Source organism: Azolla caroliniana, unplaced genomic scaffold (assembly GCF_043228905.1).
Source record: "Azolla caroliniana isolate FFs.n. ecotype wild unplaced genomic scaffold, voAzoCaro1.0.p SCAF_4, whole genome shotgun sequence".
Lineage (NCBI taxonomy): Eukaryota > Viridiplantae > Streptophyta > Polypodiopsida > Salviniales > Salviniaceae > Azolla > Azolla caroliniana.
The window spans coordinates 7,363,218-7,389,582 of NW_028230439.1; the positions used below are offsets into that span (position 1 = coordinate 7,363,218).

At 46.8% G+C, this 26,365-nt stretch overlaps 1 protein-coding gene across 1 annotated transcript; it reads right to left on the reverse strand.

The window, feature by feature from the left end:
- Positions 1–24,704: 24,704 nt before the first annotated feature.
- LOC147865007 (uncharacterized) lies at positions 24,705–25,604 on the reverse strand. Its single transcript, XM_087318595.1, has one exon. It carries the CDS (start codon positions 25,602–25,604, stop codon positions 24,705–24,707), a length of 900 nt encoding a protein of 299 aa, XP_087174721.1.
- Between the last annotated feature and the right edge of the window lie 761 nt (positions 25,605–26,365).

The following is a 26,365-nucleotide window of genomic DNA, read 5'->3' on the forward strand; positions in this document are numbered from 1 at the left end:
TGTAGACCGGATGGTATCCACATCAGTCGACATGTCCGAATCGGTAAAACTATCAAGTTGAGGTTTACCGGAGCCGAATCGGAAGCACATATTCGAAGTGCCCTTCAAGTACCGGAGTATCCATTTGACCTCGTTCCAGTGCTCTTACCGGGATTGCTCATAAACCGGCTCACCACTTCGATTGTGTATCCAATATCCGGTCGAGTACACACCATTGCATACATTAAGCTCCCGACGGCAGAGGCATATGGAACCTTCATCAATCTGCCTTCTCTGCTTTTGTCTTCGGGCTTTGCTTACCGGATAATCTGCAGTTTGCCAAGAGTGTTGATTCGACCGGTTTTGCTTCCAACATGTTGAACCGCGGAAGCACCTTTGTCACGTATTTCTCCTGCGACAGCCACAATTGCTTCTTTGACCAGTCCCGGATGATGTGCATCCCTAGTATCTGTCGTGCCGGGCCCAAGTCTTTCATTGAGAAGGTTCGGTTGAGAGCCTTCTTCAGCATTCGTATTTTGGTTTGGTCCCGTCCAACGATCAACATGTCGTCCACGTACAGAAGGAGTATCAGGAAGTCGCCTCCTTCGAACTTCTTCACAAACACGCAGTGATCGACCTGCGTCTTACGGTACCCTTGATCGGTCATGAAGGAGTCAAACTTCCGGTACCATTGTCGGGGAGCCTGCTTCAGTCCATACAGGCTCTTCTTCAACCGGCAAACCAGGTGCTCCTTCCCTTTCTCCACGAATCCTTCTGGTTGCTGCATGTAGATCTCCTCTTCGAGGTTACCATGAAGGAATGTCGTCTTCACGTCCAGCTGCTCGACCTTGAGGTCCATGCTTGCCGCTATACTCAGCACCGTCCGGATGGAGGTCATCTTTACTACTGGGGCAAATATCTCGTCGAAGTCCACGCGCTTCTTTTGCTGGAACCCCTTCACCATGATCCTGGCTTTGTATGTCGGGGGGTTGCCGACATCTCCAGGTTTCAACTTGTACACCCACTTGTTTCGGAGTGCCCGCTTTCCTTTCGACAACTCCACCAATTTGTACGTATGGTTCTCATGTAGGGAATCCATCTCATCCTGCATGGCACTTAACCATTTGTGGCTATGGGCGTCACTTTTTGCTTCCTCAAAGCTTTCTGGCTCCACCTCATCGGTTAGTAGCACATGCTCTGCATCTGGAAATCTCTAGGGGGCCCTTCTCTCTGTTAAAGGATATCTCCGTCTTTGGCTTTCGGCAACCGGCTCCTCTATTTGTTCTTCATCCGAATCCGATTCGGGGTCTTGGCTGGTTCTGGTTTCACCTATTCCTTCTTCTTCGGCCTGTCTTGTCTCCTTACCGTCATCGGTCGGTTCATTGAGTGCTAACTGGTCTCTTGCCGGTTGGGTCTACTCATCGTAGAATCGATCATTACCGGTTGACTCGGAGTTCATTATCTTCTTCTCCGACTCCCAGTTGGCGAGCGTCTTGTCCTCCATGAAGATAATATCTCGACTCCAGAATACCTTCTTGTCGACCAGGTCCCACACTCGGTAGCCAAACTCATCGTCGCCGTAACCGAGGAATATGCATGGCCGGGTCTTCGGATCTAGTTTTCCTCTCCGGTCCTTAGCTACATGCACATACGCAAGACACCCGAATACCTTCAGATGCCGGTAGGAAACTTCCTTACCGGTCCAGACTCTCTGTGGTGTGTCTCCATCCAAGGGTACTGAGGGTGATCTGTTTATCACATATGTCGCCATCGACAGTGCCTCAACCCAAAACTTCTTGGGTAGTTTTGCATGCACCAGCATACTCCGGACCCTCTCCATTATGGTCTGGTTCATCATCTCAGCCATCCCGTTTAGTTCCGGCATCTTCGGCACGGTAAATTCGAGCCGGATTCCCTTCGAGCGATAATACTCCTCGTACTGCCCTTGGTATTCTCCTCTGTTATCTGCTCGAACCGCCTTCAGCTTCCGGCCGGTTTGTCTTTCCACTCTGGCTTGTGTTGGGAGACAGGTCCCTCCGCATGGGAAGGGAGAAGAACAGTGCCGATGAACAAACTCGGATGAGAACTGGATGAGGAGTACCCGGCTACGGAGAGCCGGATGGTACAGACCCGGTGAAGACCGGATGAGGAGTACCCGGCTACGGAGAGCCGGATGGTACAGACTCGGTGAAGACCGGTTGAGGAGTACTCGGCTACGGAGAGCCGGATGGTACAGACCCGGTGAGAACCAGATGATGAGTACTCGGCTACGGAGAGCCGGATGGTGCAGACCCGGTGAGAACCAGATGAGGAGTACTCGGCTACGGAGAGCCGGATGGTGCAAACCCGGTGAGAACCGGATGAAGAGACATATTCGTAAATATGTTTTTGAGAGTCCATCATGGCTATATTTGTAAATAGCCGAAAAGTCATATGAGTATAAATATGACTTAGGGCAAAATTTTAGTGGTGGTTGTTATTCTTGTTGGTGCAAGAAGAGAGAGAGCGCGTAACAGTGTACAGAGAGTGAGAGAGAGAGGAAGAGGTCGTTGCCTCTGTTGTAACCGCCGCCTATGGCGAAGATCGTGAGCACGAGGTCGTTGCCTACGTGAACTCACTGTTGTATATTCTAATATAGTGATAGTTTGCAGCCTGTGGGCCGCCGTGGTTTTTCCCTTAGTTTGGGTTTCCCACGTAAACATCGTGTGCACTCCTTTCTCTTCTTTTTGTGTTGAACATCTATTTCCCGTTTTCTGTGTATGATTCTAAGCTCGGTTGTGGCCGAGCGTTGCGCATGGAGCTCTTTGAAGGCGGATAACACCTGATCCTTCGTCTTCAACGGTGTGGCCCATAGCTTCCAGCTATGGTCGTCTAAGAACGTCACAAAGTACTGCGATCCGGCATGTGACTTCGTGTCCACTTGACACACATCAGTATGCACCAACTCTAGTGGTGCATTATGTCTCATCGGTGGCCTTGATCGGAAGGAGGTTCGGTTTTGTTTACCGGCCAGACAATCAGTGCACTTCTCCAAGTGCACGTTCTTCACTGGAATGAGGTTGTCGTCTGCAAGCCTTTTCATCACCTTTTTGCTCATGTGACACAGCCTCTTGTGCCACAGCTCACTGGTAGTGTCGGAAGCCACGTTGACTTCTTTCGGGCATAAGTGGGCATTGATCAGGTACAACGTGTTGACCTTCCGGGCCCGAGCCACAATCAGGCTCCCTTTGTTGAACTTCATAACAGCGTTCCAGATGCTACCCGTGTAGCCTTCATCATCTAGCCGACCGGCTGATATCAGGTTCAGTTGAACCTCCAGAACGTGTCAGACATCCTTCAGCAGCAGCTTGCATCCGGTTGGTGTTGTCAACCACACGTCTCCTATGCCGACAATTCGGCAGGTACCTTCATTCCCCATCCGGACACGGCCGTGATCACCGGCTGTGCCGGATGAGAAGCATTTATGGTCCGGGGTAAGGTGGAACGACGCTCCGGAATCAACAACCCATGTTGTCTGGTCGCCGGCAAGGTTTAACTCACTCTCCTCGGTGATGAGCATCAACTCTTCTTCACTTGCCGCGATTCCCGTTGTTCCGTTCCGGTCCGTTCCCCTCCGGTCTTTACCATTCCGGTCCGGTGTCTGCTTTGAATTGGTACCATCGGTTTCCTTGTCTTTTTGGAAGTGCCGACAGTTCTTCTGGAAGTGTCCCGGCTTGCCGCAATAGAAGCAGGTAGGCCTCCCCCTTGACTTTGATCGTGTTCCCGACTCCTCCTGGTTCTGGGGACTACGGTTCCTTTGTCTTCCGCGTTCCGATTCGGTAAGGAGCGCTTTGGAGTCGGAGCTCGTATCCTTATCTTTCCGACGCGCCTCCTCATCTAACAAGGTCGACTTCACTCTTGCTAGGGATAACCGTTTCCCTTCCGGCCCGGCATTGCCCAAAGTGACAACCAATGTCTCCCAGCTATCTGGGAGGGAACCGAGCAAGAGTAGTGCTAGTACCTCATTGGCGAGAGGTACTTCTAATGATGTTGCCTGGTGTATCAGCGCCTGGAAGGCATTTATGTGCTCCGCCATGTTGGAGCCATCTTGGTACCATGATCTTACTAGCTTCCGGAATACCGAAACCTGAATAACAACATATTTTTTCTGAAACATAATGCCGATCTTCTCCTAGAGCTCATGAGCCTTGGTCTCTTCATTGAAGTTGTTGTATAGACTCATGTCGATAAAGCACCGTATGTACACCGTTGTCTTCATGTGCATCACCTCCCATATCGTGGCATCGATTTTGTCCGGTCTCTTGTCCCCGAACTGAACCGGCAAGCAAAGTTCTTTGACCATGGGCATGTCCCTCATCTTCGACTTCCACACTGAATAGTTGGAGCCGGCGAGCTTGAACATGCCTCCCAACGAATCGTCCATTTTTCTGTGTCGTCTCGCTCTAATACCAGTTTGACAGGAATACAATTTCCTTAAGCTATGCTCGGCCACAACCGAGACGTCGGATCAAGCACAGAAAACAGGGATGTGGTGAGATGTATCTAAACACGAAACAGTAAAGAAGAGAGTGCATTGGATGTTAACGTGGAAAACCCAAATCTGGGAAAAACCATGGCAGCCCTCGGACTGCAAAATATCACTATATCAAGATTACAACAATGGGGCATAGAGGCAACGACCTCTTGCTCCCTCACTTCGCCACCAGGCGGTTACAATAGAGGCAACGACCTCTTCCTCTCTCTCTCTCTTCTCTGTACGCAGTTGCACTCTGAATTATGGCCACAACGATAATAATACAACCAACTCTATTTCATACATTATTAGGTTTGCCCTAGGTCGTATTTATACTAATATGACTTTCGGGCTATTTACAAATATAGCCCTAGTGGGCTCTCTAGAACATATTTACATATATGTCCCTTCCATCCGGTGAGAGGTTCTCACCGGGCCTGCAACATCCGGTTCTCACCGGGTCTTCCGTTGCCGGGTACTCCACATCCAGTTCTCACCGGGTCTTCCGTTGCCGGGTACTCCACATCCGGTTCTCACTTGGTCTTCCGTTGCCGGGTACTCCACATCCGGTTTCGGCCTCGGCCGAGGTGCTCATCAACGCTGTTTTTCTCACTTCCCATCCGGACGGCACGAATATGGTCGACTACGAACTTTCGGCATCCCTGATCATCCATAATTTCATATTTTTCTTCTACCGCGCATCCTTTCATCGAAATGTCATCCAGGAATGACATCGTTATCTCCGGAATGCAATCTCGAAGCACCTTGTTCATCGCGTTCATCATGTGTGCAACCGAGTTTTTCGCTCCTTGTGGTAGTGTGCACATTCGGACTAATCCTATCGGTGTCCGCATGGTAGTGATGTCTCGGCTCTCCACGGCTAGTTGGAATTGGTCATACCCTGAGTATAGGTCTCTGATGGAGTATATCGCACGACCGGCAAATGCTTCCGCAAATTCATCCACTATCGGACTGACTCCAGAGTTCTGGATCATGACCTTGTTCATCGGTTGCAAGTCTTGGATAAATCGGAGTGACCCATTCTTCTTCGGAACCGTAAACCATCGATTTGAGTACGGAGCATTTGATGGCTCTAGAATCCCCATCGCTACCTTCTCCTTGAGCAAGTCGATGATTTTGGGAATATGCACCCACAGCACCAGAATCGGCTTCAGGTTCCACGGCACATGGTCAATCGTGAAGATCACCATCGGCTCCACTATCTTCGGATCAACGCACGCTATCTCCTTCGATGTGAATGCAAATGCTTTCCCATGTTGTTCCAACATCTCACGGAATCGCTCTTCTTCATTTTGTAAAAGGAAACCACCTCCACCGATCTGAGGTTTCTTCCGGGTCTCATCCGTGAAGGCATGTCCGATATCCACGGACTTCCGAAGTGTCGAATTTCCCGAGACTTCTTTCCACTTTTGCTCGCTATCGGCAGGTAACGGTCCCGCGGCCGGTTTCACTTTCTCCTCCACGGTCTTGTATTTCATACTTACCATTGCTTCTTCTTTGCGGAGCGCATCTGGCCCCATTTTCCCAATGATCTCGTACATCTTGACTGATTCCACCGGGACTACCCGGTCTCCTTGGCTTTTATCCTCCAGAAGCTCTTCAAGCCGTTGTAGCGTGCTCCCATAGAAAACTTCTTCGACTACCCCCACGATTTCTTCGGCTTCGTTTATTATTGATGCCAACCGCAACTTATCCCCTACTTTTCGGCATTCTTTCTTCTTTCCTCCGGTTATGGCCATGTACGCAGATGCCCCATCCGGACCGATTCGTTCTTGTTTTGCTCTGAGAGTTTTCTTTTTGTGTGGGCTATTAGGGCTTCCCGGACTATCACTTCCCCACTCTGCAACAGTCCGCTCTAAAAATCCATCCTTGTTTGGGACAAGAGCTCTCTCTTGTTCCTTTCATGATTTTCCGGCACAGTTAGGAATTGGACGAATTTCCCTCCGCTTGGCTCCGAATTCATGCGAAAGCCACACCGCTATTGAGCACCTTTGTCTCCATCTGTGAAGGCGTGATAAAGAGTTGCCCAAGGATCACAGAATGTGAGACCTCGTCTTGTACGAAGAAATTTTGGTCGATCTTGACATCCCCGATCTTCACCGTCAAATCCGAACAAGCCGCAAATAGATCTTCCATTGTTTAGTGGCTGCCCGGATCTTCCATCCATGGTTAGTGTTTATAGGCCACTTCCCCTTCCGGTAGAACTCCTTGGACATCAAATTGATCTCCAATCCGTGATCAATCAATGCTAGCACGGGCTCTTTGATATTGCCGATTCGGACCAGAGTCTCCATAGTTGCACGTGCCCAGTGTGGCCTTGTGTAGTGGGTGTTCGCATTTACCCTTGTCTTTTTCTCTTCACGAGATCCACAAGAAGATCATGGAACTCCTTCGCTATTCCGAGTAATTCCCGAAGTGAAAATTCCACCCGGCTATCGAGGATTCTCTCCTCGAACACTATTTTCAAGTCCGTTTGTTGTTCGATGTCCAAGGCGAGTTTTGAATGCCGGAATCGTCCTTTCTTTCCCCTTCCCTCCGGAGTTCCAGCTTTCTGGTGTCTTTGATGGTTCGGCTGCATCATCTGTACACCGTCAATTCTCGTCTACATACACCTCATGCAATTGGCATAGGGCGTGTACACTATTCTTATCTACGGGACAATCCCATCCCATAGCTTCTCGGATGCCTTCCGCGGTGCTTCAGATATCATTCGAATCGGTTTTCTCGGGGTTTTCTAGCACTTTCGGCCAAAAAGATGCCTTTGCTCCTGATGACTCCCTAACACGTATTTCCGCGGTTGTCGCATAGTTGCTTTTCACCGCTATTTCCTCCTTGAGGACCTTCTTCATGCTGCCTTTCCAGAAGTTCGGTCGGAGTGGCTTCCGAGAGTCCATCGAATGGATCCGATTTCCCTTGTAGTAGATAAGATCCCTGAAAGGAACTACACGCTCCGATGAACACCGCTCGGCCACAACCGAGTCTAAGATCAAAACACAGAAAACGGGAATGAATACACACGACACACAGGAGAGAAGAGAACACAGGATGCTTAACGTGGAAAACCCTGAGAGGGAAAAACCACGGGAGTCCACAGACTCCAAACTATCACTATATCACAATGGTTACAACAGTGAGTTCACGGAGGCGACGACCTCGTGCTCACGATCTTCGCCACAGGCGGCGGTTACAACAGAGGCAACGACCTCTTCCTCTCTCTCTCTCTCTCTGTACACTGTTACGCGCTCTAATCTTGCGCGAACAAGAATGACAACAACAACAATGATCTGTTTGCCCTAAGTCATATTTATACTCTTCTTAGTACTAATTCCATCTCTGCTTTAGTACTATTCCTGACAGTTTGAACCAATTTATTCCTCTTTCCTACAACCTACTTGTCGTTCTCCCTCATCCTCCTACCCTTTTCCCTCTACTATGGCTACTGTTAACGCCCAAGAATATCAATCCGTTTTCTCCGAGTTACAGTGCCTAAAAGAAAATTTTGTTGCCCTGGAACAAGAAAACCAACGGCTGATAGGGGATCTGCAACAAATCGCTCTAGAAAAGCAACAAACGCAGCAACAACATGGGGAGTTAGCGTTACGGGTGCAACAACTCGAAGCGGTATTGCAACAACAAGGATCAAGTCCCCAAGGATTTCATAAAGAGCCGAAGATTGGACTTCTTGCGAAATTTGATGGAACGCGATCGCAATTCAGGGGATTCCTTAATCAGGTACGATTAGTCCTCCAAATGCATCCTTCCCGATACCCCACTGATGCATCCCGAGTCGGCTTAATAGGCACGTTGCTTAGCGGCTCAGCCTTAGCATGGTTCGCTCCGCTTCTAGAAAAACAATCGCCCTTGCTTAATAACTTTGAAGATTTTATTAGTGAGTTCAAAGCCTGCTTTGGAGACACCGACAGCATCAGGACGGCGATCAACAAGATCCGGCGATTGCGTCAAGGCGATCGTCCAGCCTCTGCCTATGCGGCAGATTTCCACCTACTCGCTTTCGACATACCCTGGGATGATCAAGCACTAATGGAGCAGTTTCGCTATGGTCTGCGAAATGATGTCAAAGATCTACTTCTAACCTTCCCCGAAGAACCAAAGTCTCTTACGGAGGCAATTAGTCGAACGGTCCGATGTGACAACCGCCTCTTCGAACGACGTTTGGAACGTCAATTACAGATACCACGCGCTAGGCCGGAGCCCACTTACGCCGTAGTTGCGACTAGACCGTTTGCACGAGACATACCTCAAGCAAATACTTCGACACCGATGGAGATCGATATCATGCGTCGATACGGCCCGTTATCGGAAGAAGAAAAGCAACGACGACGTGCAAATCGATTATGTCTTTATTGCGGTGGACCAGGGCATATCACAATCAGTTGTCCCCATAGGCCAAGAAGACAGGTAAATCAAATTGTAGCCTGTACTAAACCCGAGTCAATTCTTCCCTTAGGAGTGTCTGATAGTATTAATAGTACTAATAGAGTGTTTGATAGTATTCATAGTACTAATAGCCCAAGTATCTCAAATAAATTTGAAATCCTTAGTCAATTAGATGAAGAGTTAAACGATTGAGTCCAGCCAAAATAGGAGCCGTTTGGTTGGACAACAGCCCTAGATCTGTACAGCCCATTAGTGGTTCCATTCCTTCCAAGCAAGTTAGCAATGTGTTCCTAGCCCAAGTCATTGTTAGTACTAAAAGTACTCCCCCAGTACCCGTCCTAGCACTTTTAGATTCCGGAGCTAATTCCTGTTTCATGGATCGAAATTTTGCCCAAGCTTCTCAGATATCCTTAAGAAAACTTCCTTGTCCCGCATCTGTAGTAGTCATTGATGGTCGTCCCATTGCTTCCGGGAATATTGTAGAAGAATCAGAACCCATTCAAGTTGTCCTAGGTAGTTTTGTGTGTGTAATATCATTTAATATAATTAGTAGTCCAGAGCATCCCATTGTCCTAGGATTACCTTGGTTTGAATTACATAATCCAGCCATAGATTGGAGAACAAGAGAAGTCCGATATCGACCACCCCAAGAATCAACTCACCAAGTTTCGACCATTTCACTCCATCAACTACGCGAAGAAGGACCCAAGGAGGCAATGTTCCTATTTGCAATATCAGTACATCCTTCAAGCACTATTAAGAAGGACTCCTCACTACAACTTCCAGCAAAATATCATCCTTATGCCGATGTATTTGACAAGGTAAAAGCCGGTACCCTTCCTCATCACTGTCCCTATGACTGTCCCATCGATTTACAACCAGGAACCGAGCCACCATGGGGACCAATTTACAACTTGTCACCCACCGAGTTAGAAGTCCTTCGAGCCTACATAGAGGAGAACTTGGCAAGCGGGTTCATCCGCCATTCGAAATCTCCGGCCGGTGCACCCATCTTCTTTGTCAAGAAGAAAGATGGCTCACTTCGTCTTGTCGTTGATTACCTCGGATTGAATAAAGTCACCATCCGGAATAGGTATGCACTTCCTCTTATATCAAGTCTTTTAGAGCGAGTTAATGGTGCCAAGTTTTTTACTAAAATCGACCTACGAGGAGCGTATAACCTCGTGCGGATCCGACCGGGAGATGAGTGGAAGACCGCCTTTCGCACACGGTATGCGCATTTCGAGTATACTGTTATGCCGTTTGGCCTAACCAATGCACCCGCAGTCTTCCAACACATGGCAAATGATATATTCAGAGACCTCTTGGATATCTATTTGATCATTTATCTGGATGATCTATTGATTTATTCAAAGACCCAGGAAGAGCACGATTCTCATGTACTATTAGTACTAAAGCGACTCCGCGAGAATGGTCTTTATGCCAAGCTAGAAAAATGTAGCTTTGACTGCAAGCAAGTGGAATTTCTAGGCTATGTCATCTCCTCAAAGGGCATCGCCATGGATCCAGCTAAAATCCAAACTATACTAGAGTGGCAAATTCCACGGTCGGTACGAGATGTACAATGTTTTCTAGGTTTTGCTAACTTCTACCGTAAGTTTATACAAGATTACTCGAAGATTATTTTACCTCTCACACAACTTACGAAGAAGGGCCAAGCATTTCTTTGGTCCATAGAAGCAGATATGGCTTTTCGGCATCTTAAGAAAGCCTTTACATCAGCACCGATTCTAGCTCATGTGGATACAAGCAAACCATTAATCATGGAGGCCGACGCATCAGATTTTTCCCTCGGTAGCATCCTTTCTCAACAAGGTGATAAAGAAGAGTTGCATCCGGTGGCTTTCCATTTGCGCAAATTCGATGTCGTAGAAATCAACTACGAAATGCATGACAAGGAGTTATTAGCCATCATGGATTCATTTGTACAATGGCGGCATTTCTTAGAGGGCTCTCCACATCAAGTCATTGTCTTTAGCGATCATAAAAATCTTGCTTATTTTCAGATCGCTCGCGTACTAAATCGACGGCAAGCTTGGTGGGCGCAATTCCTCACGCGTTTCGACTTCAAAATCACATATCGACCGGGGAAGCAGCAAGGAAAAGCAGATGCACTATCACGGCGTTCATATCTTGCACCTCGTCCTGGTGACGCAACATTTGATAATCAAAAGCAAGTAATCTTGGGACCAACACAATTGCACACGACGCGGATTTTTCACACCCCGATGGATTCACGGATTACCGATGACATACGTGCAACCTTGAAGACAGATAGTTTTGCTCAAGACATCCTGGCGCACATTGATACTTCTCGGGCATCCTGTTCTCAGTCTCAACAACCAGGTATTGACTACCGACAATTCGAATATCATGATGGTTTGTTATTCTTTAAAAAGCGCGTATATGTCCCGGATTGCTCCTGTCGCCTTCTAATCGTCCAACATTGTCACGACACCCATACGGCGGGAAATTTCGGTAGTACTAAGACGTTGGAGCTAGTGCAGCGATCTTTTTGGTGGCCCCACATGCGCCGTTTTGTCGACGACTACGTTCGGACCTGTGATGCTTGCTGCCGAGCAAAGATGCCACGACACCATCCAGATGGCTTGTTGGAACCCTTACCGATTCCAAGTAAGCCATGGCAGTCTATTTGTCTTGATTTTATCACAGATCTGCCAGTCTCGAATGGGTTCGATGCTATCCTAACCGTCGTCGATCGATATACGAAGATGGCACATTTTGTGCCATGTACTAAAGCTATCACTAGCGAGGAAACCACCGCTCTTGTTATGCGTGAGGTATTTCGGCATCATGGCCTCCCAAACAGTATTATCAGTGATCGAGGCCCACAATTTGTCTCCAAATTTTGGTAGCATCTCTTCAAGATGCTCAAGGTCTCCTGCAACCTCTCCTCCGGCTACCATCCTCAGATCAACGGGCAAGCGGAACGAACAAACCAAACGCTGGAGCAATATCTCCGGTGTTTCCTGAGTTATCAACAGGACGATTGGGCCAAGATTCTCCACTTTGCGGAGTTTGCGTATAATAATGTTATTCACTCCTCGACTCGGGTCTCCCCATTTTTCGCTTATACCGGTTTCCATCCTCGCTGGTTGGTGATCGACACTCCGGAGCTACCTACCAACCCTCGTGCCGAGGATCATTTGGAGAGGCTACGCAAGATCCAGATGGATCTCTCTACTCACCTTCTTCATGCTCAACACACACAAAAGACTTATGTGGATCGTCATCGGATTCCCTCCTCTTTTGCCATCGGAGATCGAGTATGGCTCTTACGTCGTCACATCAAGAGTACTCGACTGTGCGATAAGTTGGATTATCGACGACTCGGTCCTTTCCGTATTACGGGTAAGATTAATGATGTCACCTTCCACCTTGATCTCCCTCCGCAGCTTCAGATACATCCGGTTTTCCATTGTTCTCTTCTTGAACCTTATAAAGCAAGCACCATTCCCGATCGTGTGACACCACCGCCGCCCCCGCTGGAGTTGGACGTTGGCCCAGAGTATGAAGTTGTTGCCATCCTCGATTCCAAACTTGTTCGCAACAAACTTTATTACTTGGTCGATTGTCTCGGTTATAGTCCAGGCGAATGTACTTGGGAACCCGTCGAGCATGTTGCCAATGCACAAGATCTTCTTGTTGATTTCCACCGAAAGTATCCGGACAAACCCGATCCGCAATTAGCGCCGACTCGTTCCACTCGTCGTCTTTAAGGGGGAGATAGTGTTATGATATGGCAAGACTCGAACCCATGACCTTATGCTACATGGGTCGAGCTCTTACCATTAGACTATGAATTGTAATTTGTAGGATATTATTTTCATTTATGTTTTATCATAGAAAATTGATGTATATTCCAGATCTCTTTGGAACATTCTAGAAGCTTCAGGATTATTCCTAAAAACACTATAAAAGGAGGCACAAGGCATTGTTTTGAACCAAATTGGTTCAACACCAGTCTTAAGCCTCTTAGCCGATTTGTACTTATCTTTCATATAATATAAGAGCTGTTGTTATCATCCTATCTCTCTCTCTCCTCTTCTCACTTCCTCTCTCTCGGGAATCTTACGCAGTCCTGTCCTCTTAGTACTAATAGTACTACTCTTCTTAGTACTAATTCCATCTCTGCTTTAGTACTATTCCTGACACCGATCATGTTCGGTGCTATCGTACCATATGCACCGACGGTCCATATACTTGGAGCTTATGGGACGGTCATCCGACTTCTTTACCATCACGATTTTCAAATTCTCCATTTGTTTCAGCAACTGCTCCACCGTGGTTGCATTGATTCCCTTCTCGGTCGTAGTCTCCCGAGCCCGCGGTTGATGTTCTTCCAATCCGGATCTCGGTTTCGGAATTGGTTCTGAAACCCTCTTTTCTTCTCTAGCAAGCCATTTCCCCCTCTTCGTGTATCGCGCAATGATATCCCGCACACTTTCCCATGTTTCGGTGAGGCCACTCTCAGTGGTCGTGTCCTCCAAAAGCACTCCAAGATCTTTCCGGTCCCGGATGTCCACGGCTCGTAGGAACATGATCACTTTGTCCGGTGCGAGGATAGCTTGATCTCTCCTAGACAACCTCCCGAACCAACTTTCGAATGACGAAAACACATCGAGGACCTTCATCCCCTTATCCGGTGTTTCCACCCAATCTTCGAATCCCCTCCCCGTTGCCTTGGAGGAGTCCTCAATGGTGAACGTGGTCTTTAGCGCCTCTTCAAATGTCTCCCACGTCGGATTTTGTTGCCGTATCCCGTGGATACTCCCTTGAAGCCCATCAGTCGCTACCTGGTTGAAGGATGTCACTTGCAGTCCTTCCGAAATCCCGCACCGTAGCATTTCCGGCTTGTAATCTCGCAAATATCGGGACACGTCTTTCCCGTTGAATTGCCCATTCTGTTGCACAAGCCGATCTACTGCCGCCGCAATCTCCGACATTGCGCGTTGTTCTTGTAGCATCCGCTCAAACATCGTCATCATGTTGTTAGCCGTCGGTTGATTTTCCATCTCCTTGCCACCTGGTTTCACGTTGGGTTCACCACTTGTGTCGTACCTTTCGGCTCCGGATCATTCCGTGAGTCGGGTGGGAACCACTGAGGTTTTGGACTAGGAGAAAGAAGAATACAAGATAAGGCTAGTTATGAATAGGTAGAAAGAGAAGTAAGAAATAAATCTTGTGAATCCCACGTGTTTAGTGTATTTAATCAATATTTAGATTGATCAATCCTTGTAAAAATAATCAACCAACCATACATCTTTCTCTCCCCCTTATATAAGGATGGAAGAGGCTAAGCATAGCTTCATGCCTTTCCTAAAGTGTTCATGCACACTAAATGTGCATGAGTTGCTTTTTACACTATGCTTTTATTTCCTAAATATAGTGCTCATGCTCGCTAGATGTGCACGAGTAATTTTTTATTGGTGTATATTTTTCTTATAAATAAAGTATTCATGCATTCTAAAAATGCATGACGTACCTTTTAATAAAGGTAGGCGTAAATAAAGGTCTTATACGTATTACTATCAGAATTCACGACCACATTCTCACAAAAATGTGAGGATGGCCACCAAGATCCTCTCCCCGAAAAGGACAACATTCGATATAGAAATAACGTAATAACTAATATACACATGTATATTTATCACATATATACGATCAAATACGTATACATGTGACCACATATGCATATATTAAAAAAAATCGTAACATCAAATAGCCAATAATGATGTAATCGAGATACGTAATCGAGGCATATAGCCTCCATGCACACGAAACATCAAAAAATAAGGGTAATCGTAATACGAAATTGAGGTATTAACCTCTTATGCATACAACACCAAACGCATATCATTTACATAGGAATTGAGGTATTGACCTCATACGCATATATAACATTTGTATGTGAACGTAATACACAATTGAGGTATTAACCTCGTACGCATACGACATGAATCACATATCAAATATATGTCAAATGAGGTATTGATCTCATAAACATATGAATACGTTTTATACAACCAATTTGTTACCACTAAAACATCATTGAATCAATAAAGAAAAAACATATTGACTATACATGATTAGATTGGGAGAAGAAAAAATAGAAAAAAAAACAAGAAAGAGTTACCGAAGTTCCTTTATTGATCGCAATCTGGATCAAGGTCGACCGCACATCGATCGATCACCATCCATCAAGAAGACAACAAAAACCAACAAAAGAAACATTAGAAACACAAGCTCTGCTACCAACAGTTAGAGCCATGATCTAATGTAAGCATATGATAAGGATATAATATATATGAAATAAGAAAGGCGAGAGAGAAATAAGGGTGCTGAACCACCCGACTACCCCCGAGCGAAGGGATTGAGATGAACTCGAGCCTCGATCAGCGTCCCATACTACCGCCGTGGAGTCGACTCGTACCTGGTGCTGGCGCGCTCGCTACAAGAGTTGACCCACTACGAAACAGAGTCTCGACGTAATCAAGAGATGATGACCCAAGGCCCCTAGGCAAGTTCACACTTGGCCTAATGGGTTGTCTCAATCCAGAGGATTAAAAGTAATCCTCCCGTTTTTTACACTCTCATTTAACCCTTACACTTATCCACTTGTATAGAAGATGTGAAATGTTACGTACGCAAACTATAGGAGACACATAATACCGATAGAGAAAAAAACAGGTTTAATGGAGAGCTTGAGACTTGACGTACACGGGAGAGACAGATAGAGGATTAACACAAAGAAAAACTGAATTCAAAATAATGTGTAAAACTCTGTACATAGGATGTGCTCAGAGAGCGCTTTTATATAAGTCCATACGGACTGACAAAAGTACTGACATGTACTTCAATGCTCATAACTAAGCTCCTACACTAACTCCAAAATATATTCCCTCGCAGAATATCTATTCCACGGCCTCCCAATTTCCGCACCGATTCGGCCTCTTGTTGCGCACCAGTTTACGCACCGATCCGGCCAATGTTGAGCTTGTATCTTAACACTCCCCCTTAAGCTCAACTTAAGGATCTTCCGAACCTTCGCTCCGGTTTCTCTTGACTTCACGCCCCGTTCGCGCTCCTCGACCCGTTCAATTCTACGCGCCTCAACCCTTACGGTCGGCTTGTCTGCTCGTGCAGCCTTTTCCCTTGTTGTCACGGTGTTGACACGTCTTCTGCTGCCCTTTCTTCCGCTTGGCCTTTAGTTGATTTGGTGTCTCCGAATCAAACATCTGAGCCGAATTGGCTGCCTCCGATTCGTCTCCGCTTTTGTCCAAATTGGTTGTCTCCAATTTGTCCCCAATCTTGGCCTTCTCGCCCTTGTTGGCTTCATCTCCCCCATGTTTGGCTGGCTTCGGCTCTTTCTTTTGGTTGTCGCCCTCTCGTCCACTTCCGAACTCTTCCACGGATCCGCCTTCGGCTTCTTCAACCGACACTAAATCGAATTTGTCATCCGATTTGGTGTCGCGGTCACTTCCGCTCCTTTCCTGCTCCTTTCCATGGTCTTGCAGGACTTTTCTGCCCCTCAAGTTCGGCACGTCGAGGTGCCGCAACCCAAGCCCACCCGAGAATAGCCGCAACTTGTCCAGACCAAGGGGCTTGGTAAAAATGTCAGCGTTCTGCTGATCCGTCGAAACATACTGAAGTTCGACTTCACCAGAGAGGACACGCTCACATGCAAAGTGGTAGTGGACCTCATAGTGCTTAGTGTGGGCATGGAAGACGGGGTTCTTCACAAGTTGGATGCTGCTGAGGTTGTCGTAGTAGATCGTTGTTGGACCGGACACCTCCACTTGCAGATCCTTAAGTAGCCACTTCAGCCATATGGCTTCGCACGTTGAGACAACCGCTCCTTGATACTCGGCTTTTGTGCTCGACAGTGCAATTGTTGGCTGTTGTTGGGGTGGGGGTGAAGCCTAGAATGGCTTCACCCCCCTCCCAAGGGGGTTATGTGAGAGAGAGAAAAGAAGGAGATTGAAAATAGGAAATGACACCAAATAAGAGGTCATCCAAATTCCTCACATTCTTCTTCTTCGTTTGCCTCTGCTTTATCTCAATCATCCGAATTGATCACACCATGCGAGATTGAAGGAGATCTGAGATCATGCTCATAATCATGGTCTCTATCACGATCTCTGGATTGAGCAGCCAATTGTCGCAATACTACCTTGATTGCATGTGTTATGTCCTTGATGATTCTTCCACGCCTCCCTGTGTGAGCTTATTATCAGATCAATAATTATACTCATGCGGAGGCGGCGACAATGGCGGCGACGACGACGATCTCTTCATCAAGAAGGGAGGGAGGAACCACGCAGCTGATCCTTCCTTATCTACCTCAAGGGATCCTCAATTCACGTACAAGGACCATTCTGATGCAATAGCAGTATTGGAATTTCGGATCATTGAAATACTCACAAAACTCTGATTTTGCTATGGAAACCTCACTTGGTGGTGGATAATGATCCACACTGGCCCATAGAACAAATGGGTGAGGATCATCATTTGGCAAACTAAATTCTCCATCATTATTTGTGTAATATGCTCATGGATATTTGAGTATGTAAAGATGATGCATGACTGTAGGTGGTAAGAGAGTGAAATGCTTTTCTCGTATAACCATTACCTACAGATTCTGATAATGATCTTTGTGGAAGGACTTGACTGATTTTATTTATTTATTTATTATTTTTGTGCCAATCCATAGATTTACTACTTCAAGCATACATCCCAATGCTTCTCCAATTCTTCTTCTCCCCCAACAATCTCATCCACGAGTATGGAAAAACCCAGCGATGCCTGATTCCTTACCGCCTTCCTCAAATCTCTCCTCCATGAGGTCTAGCCTTTCCTCAAGCTCAAGTAGCTTCAGCGACTACAACATGTCGGGCAACATATCTCAGAGCTTTTGAATCGAGTCTTCCATATCTTCAAATCCCACACTTACGTTGACAAACACATTCTGTCGCCACATCTCGTCAAAGCCATCATGGAAGACATCCAAAACCAGATACCACTCGCATGTGTCCGACAGGCGGTGAGGATCGATGCAGGCTGTGCGACCGAGGAGGAGGCACGACAATTGCTTGATCTTTACTTGGTGGCTCTCGCCTAGCAGATGCTTCCCTTGTATAGATCGAAGGTGTAGATGTTCGCCTATACATCAGGGAGATCGACGAGTCTGATGGATGTGATGCACTCCTTGATGACGGAGAGCAATAATATGTGATCAATCTTCTGCCACCACCGAATTAGGCCTCTACATCTCAGATGCTGCAAGTGTATTAGGTCAAGAAGACAGGATCTTAGCAGAAGCAACGATGCATCCAGACACAACCTAGGACAATCTGTCGGGTTTTAATGTAGCTCTCCACCTTGGGAAGGTGCCATGGCAGCGTGAAACACTAAATTTAGTAGTTGATAGTAGACAAGAAACACTACACATATGACAATGGGGTGTGAGTCTCCAAATCTTCACATTAGGAGAGAGGGCTTTAGGAAAAGATCTTTGATTGATGTAGAGGAGCTTGAAATATGCACAAGGCTATGAAAGCTTCAAGCGAAAAAAGGCAAAGAAGGGAAGCACTGCAGTGCAGAGAGAGTAACTGAAAGGGATTGAGAGAGGGAGAGAGAAGGACTTCCTCTCAAGGGAGTGTCGGCCGTTCGGGCGTGCCAAAAGTGTTGTTGGGGTGAGAGAGTGAAAAGAAGGAAAGTGTCTAGGCTTCACCCCCTCCCAAGGGGGTTAAGTGAGAGAGTGAAAATAGGAAATGACACCAAATGAGAGGGGAAAAAACTCTCTCTATTACATGCCCCATAAGGGGTTTATCTAATACATAATGTAATGGTAAATAATATGTCCGTTACAAAAAGAGACTGTTACATTCTTGTCACATGCACATAATTGTGCATGTGCTCACACATACTCATCCTCACGCTCATATACATTACACATACCGAACAACCCCTTTAACGTGTTTTACCCTTAAACCGCCCCGTACAACTCCTACGGGTAACATCGGTTGCTTCTTGCTACTCCACGCGATCACGACGCTCCCAAGGGGGAACGCGAATCCGGATGTGGATCGACGATCGCTGGCATTTCCGGCCTAGTCGGCATTCGTATAGCCGACTAGCTGTGCGGCAGTACCGGTCCAATATAGTAGCCCCCAGTCCTTAGTGCCACTGACGTACCTGAGTACGCGTTGCACACACTGAAGGTGCTCCTCGGTTGGCCGCACCATGAACTAACTAATCAAGCCGACTTGGTAACTGAGGTCTGGTCGGGTGATAGTCAAGTATATGAGGCTTCTGACAATCTGTCGGAACCTTTTCAGGTCGCAAACCATTCCGGAGTCAGGGTGAAGCTTCACGGTTCTGTCCAGAGGAGTTGAGATGGACTTACCGTCTGCCATGCCGAACTTGAAGAGCATACTCAGCACGTAATGTCGTTGGCTGATTAGTATGGCTTCGGGGGTTTGGATCACTTCGATCCTGAGAAAGTAATGAAGGTCCCCCAGGTCCTTCATATCAAATGATGCCACAAGCTGGAGCTTTACTCGGTCAATTTCACCTAGGTCGACGCCAGCGATGACCAAGTCATCAACATAAAGTAAAATACTAACCGGCCTAAGTCAACCTTGCCAGACGAACAATGAAGTGTCCGATTTGGACGTCGCAAATCCATCCGATGCAATCGCTGCGTGATCTTCATGTTCCAGGCACGCAGGGCTTGCTTTAGTCCGTAAAGGGACTTCTTCAACCGGCATACCGCCGAAGTGTTCGTTCCAAAGTGAAATCCGAGGGGCTGTACCAAGTACACTTGTTCCTCAAGCTCGCCTTGCAGGAACACATTCTTTACATCCATTTGATGTAAGTGCCACCCCTTTTCCGTAGCTAACGCAAGCAAAACACGGACGATCGTCATCTTCACGACCGGCACAAACGTCTCATCGTAATCGATGTTGTGTTGCTGCGCGTAGCCTTTTGCTACTAATCGGGCCTTGTATCGGTTGACCGAGTGGTCGGTGTTGTACTTGACCTTGTACACCCACCTGGATCCAATCGGCTTTACACCCTTGGGGGCGTCAACCAGGTTCTATGTTTCATTCTCCGCAAGTGCGTTCATCTCCTCCTCCATGGCGGCACGCCAATTTGCGTCCTTTGCCGCTTCTGCGTAGCTCTCCGGCTCACGCACTTCCGCTACATGCATCATGGTATCCGAACCGCACAACAGGGTTCTTCTGGCGGGTAGATTGGCATAATTGCTCATTAGACACAGGCGTTTTGGCCGTTTTGGCTGACGTGGGCTTCGCTCTTGAAGGCCCGTCATCGCTCTTCTCAGAGACGGACTCGCGCCAATCCGACTCGTCCCTATCCGTGCCGTACTCTGGCATCTTCTTCTTTCCCTTTTCTTTGCGCGTAAGCCGTCTCTTCGGCTTCCTGCGCGGGGAATGCACAACCCAGTCTCCACTACTTGCTGGCTCTTCATTTGGCTGGTCAAACAGACTTAGTCGCTCGTTCGATGCACTTAGCCGAAATGAGGTCGGACTCTCTTCAAGAGTTCTGACTTCGCGTTCATCAGGAGGCATCTCAGCCTCGCTGACCTCATCGTCGGAACTTGGATTGGAGTTGAGGTCCGGAGATAGAGGCAAGTACCATGACACGGACTCATCGAACACAACATTGCGACTTACACGAGCTTGTTTGGTTCGGGGGTTATAACACTTATAACCCTTTTGTTCATCTGAGTAGCCGACCAAGATACACTTCTCGGCTTTCGTGTCCAGCTTCCTCCGCTTCTCCTTCAACACATGCACATACGCGATGTTACTGAAAACCCTCAAGTGTCGTAGATTCGGCTTCCTCCCGAAATACAATTCATGTGCCGACACTTTTTCTCCGATCCGATTCTGGATGTAGACCGCGGTTCGGATCGCTTCGGCCCAATAGAACTTGGGCATGCTCTTTTCTTCTAACATTGCCCGCGCCGCTTCCACATCTGACCGATTCTTCCTTTCGGCTACGCCATTTTGCTCCAACGTATACCTGCAACTAAATTCGCGTCAAATTCCCATTTGTTGCAAATAACTGTTGAATTGGCCGGAAAAGTACTCTTTTCCGCCATCCGACCATAGGCACTTGATCTTCCTCCTTGTTTCCCTTTCGACAAGATTTTTGAGGTTCCGGAAACAGTCGAAGACGTCACTCTTCTTTTCGATGAGGTAGATCCATGTGTGCCGGGTTTAATAGTCGATGAAGTAGATGAAATATCGACTCTCGCCAAGACTCACATTCTGTGCCAGTCCCCATACATCTGAATGTATCAACTCAAGCTTATTTCGGCTCCAATTACACTCGTTGGGGAAAGGAAGTCGGTGTTGCTTCCCTAGCTAGCAGGCTTCACAAATTTGGGCCTTTCGACCACTAAATCTCAGCAATCCGAACACAACTTGCTTCGATTGCAGGTCCTGAAGGCTTTGGTAGTTGACGTGGCCTATCCGCTTATGCCACAAGTCGATATCTGACTCGACTTTTTGTTCTTTCGCGAACATGGCGGTGCCTACGTCATTGGTGTCGAGGATGAACATCCTCCCATCTCTACGCCCTTGCGCAATAACTTGACCTTCTTCCTCGATGAAGCACTCGAGATGCGTGAACTAGACTTGCATCCCTTGGTCGACGATCTGTCCGACCGACACCAAATTCTTTGTAATTGTCGATACGTGTAACACGTTCATTAGCTTCCCTTTTTGCCCAATGTGGATGAGGGGAACTTCACCGACATGTACGATCGGATGTGGATTGTCGTGTCCTGTTGCGACTACTCCTAGTTGTTCTATTTTTCCAGAGATGAGAACCACTCTTTATGGCTCGTCATATGGTTTGACGCTCCGGAGTCAACGTACCACACTTCATCCGATTTCGGGGTGGTCTTCTTCATCGAGTTCGCTTCGTGTCTTGTCACGAAGGCTGCCCCCTTTCTGACTTTTTCGGATCCTTCGGCGTAGTGCATCCGCTGCCGATTTCCTTGTTCAGTCGGTGCAGATCCGGATCCAGTTTTCTCCGAATCGATGCGCTTCTTCTAGCACTCGTTCTCCTTGTGGCCTTTCTTGCCACAATACCAACATTCCGCGGCGTGTTTCCCTTGCCGGTTCTCGTCACCTCCTTGACTCCCCCTTCTTCCGGATGGTCCAGAATTGTTGTCGGCATCACCACGATGCCTTCTTCCTTGCTCCCGTCGATTGCTTCCATTGCACGCCGACTCGCCTCGGCCACCACGACCACGGGGCCTATCTCCCTCCGTATACAACATCTTGTTGTCGGCATGCATACTTGTCAACGCACCCACGTGATTCTCCTCTACAATGAGCATCGACTGCAAGTTGAAAAATGATGGCGTATTCTCCCTTGTACAAATAGCAGTTCGGAATGCTCCGAACTTCGACGCCAATGCTCCGACGCAGATCTACACCATTTCGCCCTCCTCAATGTTCACATCAATGGAGGCGAGGGAGTCACAGTATCTCCTTTATCTTGGAGGTGTAGTCAGCCACCATCATGTCACGTTGACGCACATTGCTCAACTCCTGTCGGAGTTGGAGCTTCCTAGCTGTGGTGCTTGCGGGGAAAATCTTTTTCAGATTTCCCCAAGCATCCTTCGGCATTCTTGCATCCCGAATGTAGCTCAAGAGCTGTTCGCTCACACAGGACGCGAAGCAGTAGAGAACTTTTCTCGCCGACTATTCCCAGGCCGGGAAGTCTCTGTGTGTCGATTCGGGTGCTGCATGATTCGGTCCATCGACATAGCTCCAGTATCCATGTCCGAGCAGGTACTGGTGCATCTTGTACTACCAAGATGCGTAGTTACTTCTATCGAGCTTCTTAGTCGGAAGCGAACTAACCATACCTCTATCCTTCTTTTTTTCTTTCTATTCTTCACAAAGATTAGGTTTTTTTTTTGTGTTTCGAGCTGACGTCGGCTGTAGAGGTTCTCAACCCTCGCACTCTGATACCATGTGAAATGTTACGTGCGGAAGCTATACGAGACACAGAATACTGACAGATAAAAAAATAGGTTTAATGAACAGCTTGAGACTCGATGTACGCGGGAGAGACAGAGAGAGGATTAACACATAGAAAAAATGAATTCAAAATAATGTGTAAAACTCTGTACATAGGATGTGCTCAAATAGCGCTTTTATACAAGTCCATATGGACTAACAGAAGTACTAACACATACTTCAATGCTCATAACTGAGCTCCTACACTAACTCCAAAATATATTCCCTCGCGGAATATCTATTCAACGACCTGCCGGTTTCCGCACCGATCCGGCCTCTTGTTGCACACCGGTGTCGTGAAAATCCGTCACTATGTGTGGATCGTGAGGCGGAACCGCCGGGGTTCTGGACTAGAATGATTTAGTGCAACACGTACAACACAAGCAAGTTTTAAGCATAAGACAAGTGGGAGAGACAAATCATTTGATTATTGCAAAAGAAAATCGATTCTTTATAATTTCAGAATCGTGTTACAATGGGTTGGGTATGGAAATGAGAGATTAGTTTTTCAAAGAAAGGAGCCAACAACCATGCAAGGAGTGGTCCGATATGAATATGAGAGATAATTTTTTACCAGAAAGCTCAAGTAAACAAAGCTAAGAGTTTGATATCAATATGTGAGATAATTTTCTTCTCGAATCCGAGAGGGAAGAAGAAAGAAGGGGAAAAAAAAAAAACTACGAGGGAAAAAATGGGACATATATCGAGCTCCTCGTTGATCCTCCTCCCCCAATGTTACTTTGCATGCCCACTTTTAGTCGGATGGCCTCTATTTTTAGTTGCATGGCCTCTGCTTTTAGTCGCATGCTTCCATTTTTAGATGCATGCCTTTTTACTTTTAGTTGTATGGCCTTGGCTTTTGGTTGCATGCGATTGTCCGTATAATTCGGCCAAATGACACAATCATCCATAAACTTTAGCCTGTGCGCAATCTGTACGTGCGTCGCAACCAAACCGTAGACGTGTCATCGCGCAAAAGTCTCGACCACGTAGTAGTGTACGCATCCACGCATGTGCACGTCCCGACCGCGCCGTAGTGTACGCATCCACGCGCGCGCGCGTCCAACCCGCACCGTATACGCATCCGCGCACAAAAGTCTCGTCTGCGCCGTAGTGTACGCATCCATGCGTGCGCGCGTGCGCACACACGCGTCCGTGCCGCACATACACGTCCGTCCGAAACGTCCACGCGAACGCCCAAAACTTGCACACGCGCGTACATCCGAAGACATCCATGCGTGTGTACTTCCGAAAATGTCCACGCAGCCATGTAGACGCGCGTACACCCGAAGCGTGCACACCACATAGTGTAGCCCAAGTCACCTTGAACATCCTATGCTCCACACATTGATAGAATGAATATGTTTTGGTTTCCCTTATATATTCTGGGTTCCAATGTTGTCCTATCTATGTAGGATATCTCACAATTTTGTCTTTTCTTTTCTTTTCTTTAAACTTCACACTCACATAACTTGATACTTGTTTATCCGTGTTATGCGTAGTAAAATACGAAATGAATCTCTTTAACACATCTATCTTTCCATATCCATATATTAAGCTAATCGTAAATAATTATTTTACCAGTTTTCATATCGTGTGTGAAAAACCACACGACATTCACCCCCACCAAACCTGCACATCCACCGGTATGTGCCAATTGTGGTGAGGTTCCTCTTTTTTAATTACTATTCTTCAACCTCGATGTTCGAGGATACATCATCTAGATCTTCGATCTCAAGATTTGGGGCTTCTCTTCTCTTAAAGATCTTGATCCTCTTCCCTGCTATCGGCAAAGCAAGTCGAGTTCCATCCAACTCCGCTAAAAAATAGGTTGCATTGCTTTCTACTTTCTTGACCATATACGGGCCAAACCATTGTTTTGCGAACTTTCGAGCAGTGCTATATTGATTATCGAGACTACTATCATAGACAAGAACCCAATCTCCTTCTTCAATTTTTCTTTGTCGAAGACGATGCTTTCTATCAAAATTCTCCTTGTTCTTCAATCGAGCTTGGCGCAACCGTTCTATTGCCAACTCGACATCTTCGGGCCTTCGTTCTAATTGTTGAATCCTCATGGCTAGCAAGTCTTCCCGACTCATTTCCTCTTGCCATGGCAAAGACGTCCACGAAGCAACACTTTGCTCAATAGGCATTATTGGTTTTTGTCCTAATATGAGTTCGGCGAGCATATATCCCGTAGTCGTGCTATGTGTAGTTCTATCTGCCCACAATGCATAAGGTAGTAATCGTGGCCAATTTCCCATCTTGCCGTCGCAAGCCTTTGCTAGAGCTTTTACAATTGGACTATGTCCTCGTTCCACCTTCCCATTTGCGTCCGGGTTGTATGCCATGGTGAGCGATAATTTGACGCCTATTCTTGAAAAGAACTCTTTAGCTTCATTCGCATCTAATTCTCCTCTATCGGCCACTATTTTGCCGACACATCCGTATCGACAAATAACATCTTCAAGGAGAAACCTACAAACCGCCGAAGTTGTTTTATTCCTTAGCGCCCGTCCTTCTACTTGGTTGGTGAGATCCTCTCTTGCTAGCACGAGATATTTCAATTGCCCCAATCCCATTGACATAACCACTATGTCTACCAACCACTTATAGTGCACTGATAATGGATATGTCGGATGAAGTTCATCCCTATGTTGAATATTCGAGTATAATTGGCATTGCTCACATGTTTCAACATAGCTTGCTACATCTTTGTAAACACCCGGCCACCAATACTTCTCCTTGAGCTTTGCAAATGTTGCCCATATACCACGATGACCTGCCCACACACTATCATGAAATTCAACAATTAGTGTTTGTTGATCCTGTTTCTTGCACACCACTCGAAGTGGAGTTCCATTCTTTTTCTTCGGAAACTTCCATATATGTCCTTCTTTGAGGAAGAACTTGTAGTCCTTCTTCCTAATTCGGTAGAAGTCTTCCTTTGACCATGATTCATCTTTTGTAAGAGAGCAAGGGTGCACCTGTGTAAGGAGAATATAGGTATAACTTATAAGGATGTAGGTCCTATATTAAATGGACTTGGTAGTGGAGGATCTAGAATGTATCCCCACTTTAAGTACAAGTAGAAAATCCTATTGAAAGGTTTAAGGTTAACACACTAACTAGATTCTATGTATGTAATTACATAGTTGAAAAAATAACGAAACCTAGTTGAGATTCATATCTCAATATGCCCCCTTAAGCTCAAGTGTGAGACATCTGATGTCTGGTTTAGTTTTCAACATTGTCGGTTTCTGGTTTTGGATTGGCTTTCGGCTTTCAACTCATGTTGGTAGTGCTTTCGACTTTCAACCTTTCCAACCAACATTTAGTTCCT

Bases quoted from the DNA above. Each gene is read 5' to 3' on its own strand.
- LOC147865007 (XM_087318595.1), bottom strand. From the start codon at position 25,604: ATGGGATTGGGGCAATTGAAATATCTCGTGCTAGCAAGAGAGGATCTC.